General features: G+C 44.2%; 1 protein-coding gene across 1 annotated transcript in view; it reads left to right on the plus strand.

Moving 5' to 3' along the window:
• Positions 1-8,771, plus strand: part of LOC121568047 (AT-rich interactive domain-containing protein 3A-like) — a 33,672-nt gene extending 24,901 nt beyond the window's left edge. Inside the window, exons 5-9 of the mRNA XM_041878611.2 lie at positions 6,323-6,506; positions 6,808-7,067; positions 7,465-7,749; positions 7,950-8,045; positions 8,171-8,771. Coding sequence (XP_041734545.1) covers positions 6,323-6,506; positions 6,808-7,067; positions 7,465-7,749; positions 7,950-8,045; positions 8,171-8,316 — 971 coding nt within the window. The 3' untranslated portion in view covers positions 8,317-8,771. The remainder of the gene's footprint in view (positions 1-6,322; positions 6,507-6,807; positions 7,068-7,464; positions 7,750-7,949; positions 8,046-8,170) is intronic.
• Positions 8,772-9,141: the final 370 nt, after the last annotated feature.

Consider the following 9,141-nt stretch of genomic DNA (forward strand, 5'->3'; position numbering starts at 1 on the left):
GGATCTTAACCTTAAGTCCTAGGAGTCATGTCTGGGGGGTTTGAGTCCCCTCCTAAGCAAATAACCCTTTTACCAACAGTTTCCTGAAATTCCTCCAGCCACATTTTTTGACTGAATTCATAAGAAAATAATCAACATCGCACATATACACAATTTAACCATCTATTCATGGTTTTATGAATGCAATATAAAAAAAAGAGTTGCAGTAATTAAACTGTGGTTAGACAGTTTTAAATCCTCCAATTCAAATATATGTCAGCTGTAATCAAAGCTATGGTGATTCTTCCCCCCCCCCCCCCGCCAACCTTGCTCCATACCTTGCTCCATACGTATGGAGGGGGAGAGGAGGGGGGATGTTTGGGTTAAGGGGGCCTATGTCTGTTTCTAGGTCGGATGGATGCATGAGCCTCTATAGTTCAGGGCCCCTTTATTTTCTATAACATAAAATGACTGACGGACTGTATAGAGATGGAGATTACTGTATATACAGGTATTTTATATAAGATATGACTTTGTTGAACGTAAACAAGTTGTCTCGTACTGCGGTGAATGAAACGGTGCTATCGTCCTCATCAAACATGATAGATATTTGATATGTATAAGCATAGCTGAGAGACCGTAGAGAGAGAGAGAGGGGACCGTAGAGAGAGAGAGAGGGGACCGTAGAGAGAGAGAGAGGGGACCGTAGAGAGAGAGAGAGGGGACCGTAGAGAGAGAGAGAGGGGACCGTAGAGAGAGAGAGAGGGGACCGTAGAGAGAGAGAGAGGGGACCGTAGAGAGAGAGAGAGGGGACCGTAGAGAGAGAGAGAGGGGACCGTAGAGAGAGAGAGAGGGGACCGTAGAGAGAGAGAGAGGGGACCGTAGAGAGAGAGAGAGGGGACCGTAGAGAGAGGGGACCGTAGAGAGAGAGGACCGTAGAGAGAGAGGACCGTAGAGATTAGAACCAGCGACCTTTCGGTTACTGCCACAACGCTCTTAACCACTAAGCTACCTGCTCTCTTAACCACTAAGCTACCTGCTCTCTTAACCACTAAGCTACCTGCTCTCTTAACCACTAAGCTACCTGCTCTCTTAACCACTAAGCTACCTGTCGCCCAAATGTGCCCACTCTGGTATTGGCACGTGATCTCTAGCCAACAGCTCACCGATACAGTGTAGGCTACCTACAGTGCCTTCACACCTTCATATTTTCAAGCATTGTGGTGGCTGCATCATGTTATGGGTATGCTTGTCATAAGCAACAACCAATTTGACAGAGCCTGAATAATTCAGACAATAATAATAATAATAATAATAATAATAATAATAATAATAATAATAATAATGTGCAAACATAGTACAAACCATGTGTGCAAAGCTCTTAGAGACTTACCCAGAAAGACTCACAGCTGTAATCGCCGCCAAAGGTGATTCTAACCTTATTGACCCAGGGGTGTGAAATACTTTAAGTAATGTGATTTCACAACCGCCGAGGGCTTTTGGAGTTGCCTATATATGCGACCGAGCAAAATAATAGGCCTACACTTGATTTAGGCTACATTATAGCATGCTAAATGTTTCTGATCAGTGATAGATGAGGTCATGTTGTATATGTGGACACCTGCTCGTCGAACATCTCATTCCAAAGTCATGGGCGTTAATATGGAGTTGGTCCCCCCCTTTGCTGCTATAACAGCCTCCACTCTTTTGGGAAGGCTTTCCACTAGATGTTGGAACATTGCTACGGGGGTTTGCTTCCATTCAGCCACAAGAACATTATGTTGTACGATTAGGCCTGGCTCGCAGTCAGCGTTCCAATTCATCCCAAAGGTGTTCGATGGGGTTGAAGTCAGGGCTCTGTGCAGGCCAGTCTTCCACACCGATCTCGACAAACCATTTCTGTATGGACCTCGCTTTGTGCACGGGAGAATTGTCATGCTGAAACAGGAAAGGGCCTTCCCCAAACTGTTGCCACAAAGTTGGGAGCACAGAATGGTCTAGAATGTAATTGTATGCTGTAGTGTTAAGATGTCCCTTCACTGGAACTAAGGGGCCTAGCCTGAACCATGAAAAACAGCCCCAAACCATTATTCCTCCTCCACCAAACTTTACAGTTGGCACTATGCATTCGGGCAGGTAGCGTTCTCCTGGCATCCGCCAAACCAGATTCGTCCGTCGGACTGCCAGATGGTGAAGCGTGATTCATCACTCCAGAGAACGCAATTCCACTGCTCCAGAGTCCAATGGCGGCGAGCTTTACACCACTCCAGCCGACGCTTGGCGTTGCGCATGGTGATCTCAGGCTTGTGTGTGGTTGCTCGGCCATGGAAACCCATTTCATGAATCTCCTGACAAACAGTTATTCAGCACTCGGCGGTCCCGTTCTGTGAGTTTCGCGGCTGAGCCGTTGTTGCTCCTAGATGTTTCCACTTCACAATAACAGCACTTAAAGTTGACCGGGGCAGTTCTAGCAGGGCAGGAATTTTGACAAACTGACTTGTTGGAAAGGTGGCATCCTATGACGGTGCCGCGTTAAGTCACTGAGCTCTTCAGTAAGGCCATTCTACTGCCATTTGTCTATGGAGATCGCATGGCTGTGTGCTAAATTTGATGTGGCTGAAATAGCCGAATCCACTCATTTGAAGGTGTCCACATACTTTTGTATATACCTTGAAATAATGGTAGGGGTGTGGATCAGAAAACCAGTCAGTATGTGGCGGTCCTTACATTTTGTCAGCCGGTTATTGTCATACAAAAGACTGCCGGTTTCACGGTAATTGACCGGTAATTAACATAAACACTTTATCTCCAGGCCTCCACGCATACAAACCGCTGATCCGCGCTTTTTGGAACATCTACATAAAAAAATTAAAAAATTGAATAAATCAATTTAATATACACCATCACAATAAATCCATTATTTATTTTAGGGAGGTGTAAAAGATTATATGAAGAACATTTATTTCAGAAGAACAGAATGAGCCCTACTATATGTTATCTGGCTATGTGCCATGCCATAGTCTATAGGCTTGTTCGTTTAGCAGACAAGATATGCTTCAGTCCTGTGCCATTATTTTATATTTAATGATTTTATAGTAAGAAGAATATAATTGAACACGACGCTATACATGCTGTCTGCCATCTGCCTGGTACATTTGAAACCGGGATTAATCCGTGAAGGGCACACTTCTCCAGCGTGCCAGTGGCCATTTGAAGGTGAGCGTTTGCCCACTGAAGTCGGTTACGACGCCAAACTGCAGTCAGGTCCAAGACCCTGGTGAGGACGACGAGTATGCAGATGAGCTTCCCTTACATGGTTTCTGACAGTTTGTGTAGAAATTATTTGGTTGTGCAAACCCAAAGTTTCATCAGCTGTCCGGGTGGCTGGTCTCAGACGATCCCGCAGGTGAAGAAGCCAGATGTCGAGGTCCTGGGCTGGCGTGGTTACATGCGATCTGCGGTTGTAAGGCCGGTTGCCAAATTCTCTAAAATGACGTTGGGAGGCGGCTTATGGTAGAGAAATGAACATTAATTTCCCTGGCAACAGCTCTGGTGGACATTCCTGCAGTCAGCATGCCAATTGCATGCTCCCTCAAAAGTTGAGACATCTATGGCATTGTGTTGTGTGACAAAACTACACATTTATTGGCCTTTTGTCCCCAACACAAGGTGCACCTGTGTAATGATCATGCTGTTTAATCAGCTTCTTGATATGCCACACCTGTATGGATGGATTATCTTGGCAAAGGAAAAATGTTCACTAACAGGGAAATAAACACATTTGTGCACAGAATTTGAGAAAAATAAGCTTTTTGTGCGTATGGAAAATTTCTGGGATTCTTTTTTTTTTTTCAGCTCATGAAACATGGGCCAAACACGTAACGTGTTGCGTTTTTTATATTTTTATTGAGTAGAACATTCTGGCAGAATGTTCTAATTAATAAGCCAACTGACAGATGATCATGAGCAGCTCAATTTACAGTAGCTAGCATTTCCACAGCCTAAGGGATGTAGCTCAGTTGATAGAGCATGGCGTTTGCAACGCCAGGGTTGTGGGTTCGATTCCCACAGGGGGTATGAAAAAAATAAAATAATAATAATGTATGCACTAACTGTAAGTCGCTCTGGATAAGAGCGTCTGCTAAATGACTAAAATGTAAATGTAATTGTAGCCAAACCAATATCCAAACAGAGATTCAGTGGAGAAAAAAAATGGACATTGATTGTTTCAAAGCAGCGCGAAGCGTTGCTGAATTAGTTTACCACATGCGGGTAGGTGCTTCAAATGTATTATAACAATTGGATGACTTTAGGAGTTTTGATGCCTTCGATAGGATTAGCAGACTTTATTCCAATACATTCAGTGGTACTTTAGTCTTCGACCACTGGGTTAAATAGGTGTTATGAACCTGCCATATTACTGTAGCTAGATAAAACAGACTCTACTGTACAACCTACCGTGTTTTGGAAACAATGAACTGTCAGAATGGTATTTATGTTCAGCGTTAGGAAGTCTGACCTCCATTTTAAATAAAATCCTGCTGCCTAAATCTTGGCCCCATAGGCATTGAGTGACTCCTTCCATCTTGGATCTGTAGACGCATGTAGAGCAAATGAAACTGGGCATCTCCAGGTCAACCGTATCCCCATCATGATATCTGCCACCATCTTGGATCCCTAATAAATACAAATACCCTTGTATTATTACCTGTATCCAAGTGCATTGCTGGATAATTCTCACTGCAAAACCATCACCATGAAAAAGCATAATCCTTGCCTACCCCAGTCACGGTTATTCAAGTCTTTTTAATGTGAACAATCGGTCTGGTCACCTCTCTTGGCAAGGGCATCAAAGTCTGGTGTCATCTTTGATGTAGAGATTCTCAGAACAGCTGACAAGTGGTGATTTGTTCAATTTGACCTGTGACGGGATTTGTTGTAATTCATAACTGAGAACGTCTGTTCTCACATATGTGGACCAGAATAAAACAAGCAGCCTTTGTGGGTGCTTTTTAATGTTTGGAAACTTTTGTTTCATTCAGTGAGGCATAGAACTGGTCTATTGTTGCTGTTTTGTACTTCTCCTTCAAAGCACTGTCACGTTGGATGTTGATGAGCTCCAACTGTGTGTCTGGTGGTGCTTTCTCACTGTCGAAAGACAGAGGGCATCATACAAGCTCTAGCTCAGTCTCAATCTTGGTGAAGTCTGAGAAGCGGCGGGTAAACTCAGCATGCAGGTCAATAAAAATAAAAGAAAAAATAAATTGGTCATTTAGCAGACGCTCTTATCCAGAGCGACTTACAGGAGCAATTAGGGTTAAGTGCCTTGCTCAAGGGCACATCGACAGATTTTTCACCTAGTCGGCTCGGGGATTAGAACCAGCGACCTTTCGGTTACTGGTACAACGCTCTTAACCACTAAGCTACCTGCCGCCTCGATCAAAGTGCTACTGTACGTCTCAGTGCGGCTCTGCGACGTGGACGCGTTCAGTGCGGCTCTGCGATGTGGACGCGTTCAGTGCGGCCAATGAGCGAGAGACCGGCTGCTCATTTGTCTGGAGAACAACATACGTTTGGCCTTGAATGCTTTCACGTTGGAATACAGTTCATGCACAAAAACACAATTTCCCTGCAGTTTCACATTTAGATCGTTCAGATGCCCCAATATGTCCACACCGAAAGCAAAGTCGCCCAGCCAGTCTGTGTCTTTCAACTCTGAGAAGTCGTCAGCTTTACCAACCATATCAAGGAACATACCTATCTCCCCTTTCAGTTCCCACACGGAGAAATACCTTTCCCAGGCGTAGCCAGCGCACATTTGAATGGTACAACAAGTCCTGGTGCTCTGCCTCTGTGTCATTGAGCAGCTGAATGAATTGACGATGGTTAAGCCCCCTTGCCCGTATGAAGTTGACAAGTTTTACAACCACTTTGACAACATTTTCCAGTTTTAGCATGCTTGCTTGAAAAATGACGATTGAGATTATATTCCTTAAAAACGGCAACGCTTTCTTGGCATGTCAGACATATACCGCCTTTTGTCCAATATTAGTAAAACATTTATTTTTCTGTCCATTCTGCTTTAAACACACGACATCGAGTCCACTTTTCTCATTTTCGCAGCACTCATTTTTCACGTCAAAAGTCGTCAAGCAATGAAGTGGCTATGATGACTGAGCGCATTCTGAATCTGACTGTAGGCCCAAATACAGACCAGGCTACAGGGCCATCTATTGGAGGTTGTTTGTATATCATGGAATTAGTAATTTTAGGGCAAAAATCGTAACTCATATTTAATACATCTAGTTTCAACTCTTCTACCTGTTTTTACCCTTCTGTCCAGGCACCCCGGTCAACCGCATACCCATCATGGCTAAGCAGGTGCTGGACCTGTACATGCTCTACAAACTGGTGACTGAGAAGGGCGGGCTGGTGGAGGTCATCAACAAGAAGAACTGGAGAGAGATCACTAGAGGACTCAACCTGCCCACCTCCATCACCTCCGCAGCCTTCACCCTCCGCACCCAGTGAGTCCACTACACTTGGGCATTAGGCATCAAACAGAAGGAAATGCTCTGAAATTTAGTTAAACTGGGAGGTAATCAGTAAATGGTCTTTGTGTTCAAAAGGATTGGCCTGAGCAAGATTTAGCTAATTTGCGGCGTAGATGTGCTCATCTTCAATTAAATGAAAAGTGTGAAAAGCTAATTTAGAGGTCCGTGAAGCTGCTCAGGACCTAGCTAGGCCAATCACCTCATGATGGGAAAGTACTTCTAAATACAAAAAAAAATAATAATCCAACCACTGCCTCGTCCTATGTCCACCCAGGTATATGAAGTACCTGTACCCATACGAGTGTGAGAAGAAGGGGCTGAGCTCTCCAGGCAAGCTCCAGGCTGCTATAGACGGTAACCGGAGGGAAGGCCGAAGACCCAGCTACAGCAACAACCTCTACCACTTCTCCCCCTCCACCGCCCCTGGCCACCCACACCACTCCCTCCTCTCTCCCCCCAAGATGCCTCACTACTCCTCAGCCGGTCACAACGACCTGCACACCTCCCCCAGCCCATCTCTGAAGAGATCCGCAGGTGCTCTTGCGTTTTGTTTTTGTGTTTTTTTACACATAAATGTTTTTGTTATGTAGTTAGGAAATCATCTGTTGTTCACCTAACTGTGACCGCTGCTGTCACCAACATGTGACGACCTTGTGATGGGCTACGTAGTTTTGACACCACATTTATAAAAAGTAAACGTGCTATTATGGCGCCCTCTACTGTCAGATTAATTCAGACCTGATCACTCGCCATCCAAATAACATGCACCTGATAAGTGAACAAATGACTGACCATGTTTTTTTTAAATCTAATCTAATGGCCTTGTTTTGAAAACATTGATAAATGTTGAATATTTGAAGAGTGACACACTAATCTGTAAAAAAAAAAATATTCCCCCTCTGTTCTCCTCTTCCACTCTGTTCCCTCTCAGAGGAGATGTCGACTCCCATGCCGCCAAGCCGCCTAACCATGACCCATGCTCTCTCCCTGGGGCAGCAGCAGCTAGCCCAGGTCGCCAACCTGGAGCACCTCCGAGAGAAACTGGAGAGAGGAGGAGGAGGAGGAGGGGAGGGCCCAGACAGGAAGATGGCCCGCTTGACCATGGAGGAACAGCAGAGACTGATGCAACAGGCCTTCCAACAGAACCTGCTGGCTATGGCCGCTCACTTCAACCCCGGCATGAAGCAGCTCAAACTCATCAACGACAACGGACACGGTCAGTACTGGGCTAGGTGTTTTTGGCTACCAATTATTGTCATATTGTACCACTTACATAGTCAGATCTAACCTGATCTCAGATCTGTTTGTGCTCTTTCCAACTCCATTGCATTCATTGTCAAGCCAAACACGTTTACCCACATCAGTTAATTCTAAACATGAACTCTGACTGTGTCATTCCTCTTTGTCCCACCTCAGAGAGTACCGGTAAGCAGGACCTGTCTCTCAGTATCTCCAGTAACGGGGCTGCCAGCATCAGTGTGTCTGTGGAGGTCAATGGAACTCAATACTCAGGTCAGTAAATGATGCTGCAATATTCTTTTTTTTATTCTTGAGCCATTTTAGACCGGTTTCAGAAACGATTCCTAGTACTTTACTCCACTACTGACTTACCAAATGTGTTCTTGTCTCCCCTGTAGGAATGCTGTTTGCCCAGAACACTCCTGGTGCACCCTCTGTGATGTCTGAGACCATGCCTCCTACTGGACAGAGTGGTTGTGGTGTCCTTTCCTCCTCTCAAAGCCCTTCCTCCACGTCCTCCTCTTCCTCCAAGGGGCCCAACTGAGCAGAGTGCTCCACCACTGAACCCCCGCCAGTCTCTCTCCAGTATACTAATGTTATTCTATTGTCCTGTGTTGAGGACAAACTGGTGTACCAATCAAATGACCTCTTCTCTAGTCAAACTTAATATAATCTGTGTTATTGACGACAAATAGGGGTGGAATTTGAAAAAGTCACTCTGGGAGATGACCAATGTAAAATTATAGGAATTTACCTTAAAAACAAATGTACATGTCAAGGTATTGAATGTACAACCAACTGTTGTCTCTGGTTAAATATTATATAAACTATTACTTTATCTATGGTCCTCCACTGAACACACATTTGCTTGTATACAAACAATGCATTTTGGGAAAAATCTTACAGCCAGGTGAAGAAGCAACATGAATAGTTTTTTTATTTTGGTATGTTTTATTAATAGATGTTTTTTTTTCCCCCAATGTTTTTATTTGTTGATGATCATTTATTTTCATGTGATACTAATATTTGCTGTTTTCTTTGTATATGTCAATTCATTGGCTGTGAATGCTACAGTACTAGTGAATAACCGTTTCCCTTAGTGCCACGTACACAAACTGCTTGTGAACAGACTCATGTATTTAAGTCAAGGAGGGCTGAAGATTGGAATTTAGTTACTTTTCTGATCAGGTTTAAAAATCGAACTACTGTATGGTGATTGGCTATACTCTGGAGCCGATTGTTTGTCTCTACCTCATTGATGGTTCGAACATTGTGGTAGCCACCATCACTTCTGTTTACAAAATATGTTATAACCATCAACCGGACAATATGGATGCCAATAAGGGCTTTCAACCGGTGCATTCATTTT

Source organism: Coregonus clupeaformis, unplaced genomic scaffold, assembly GCF_020615455.1.
Source record: "Coregonus clupeaformis isolate EN_2021a unplaced genomic scaffold, ASM2061545v1 scaf0162, whole genome shotgun sequence".
NCBI classification, from domain to species: domain Eukaryota; kingdom Metazoa; phylum Chordata; class Actinopteri; order Salmoniformes; family Salmonidae; genus Coregonus; species Coregonus clupeaformis.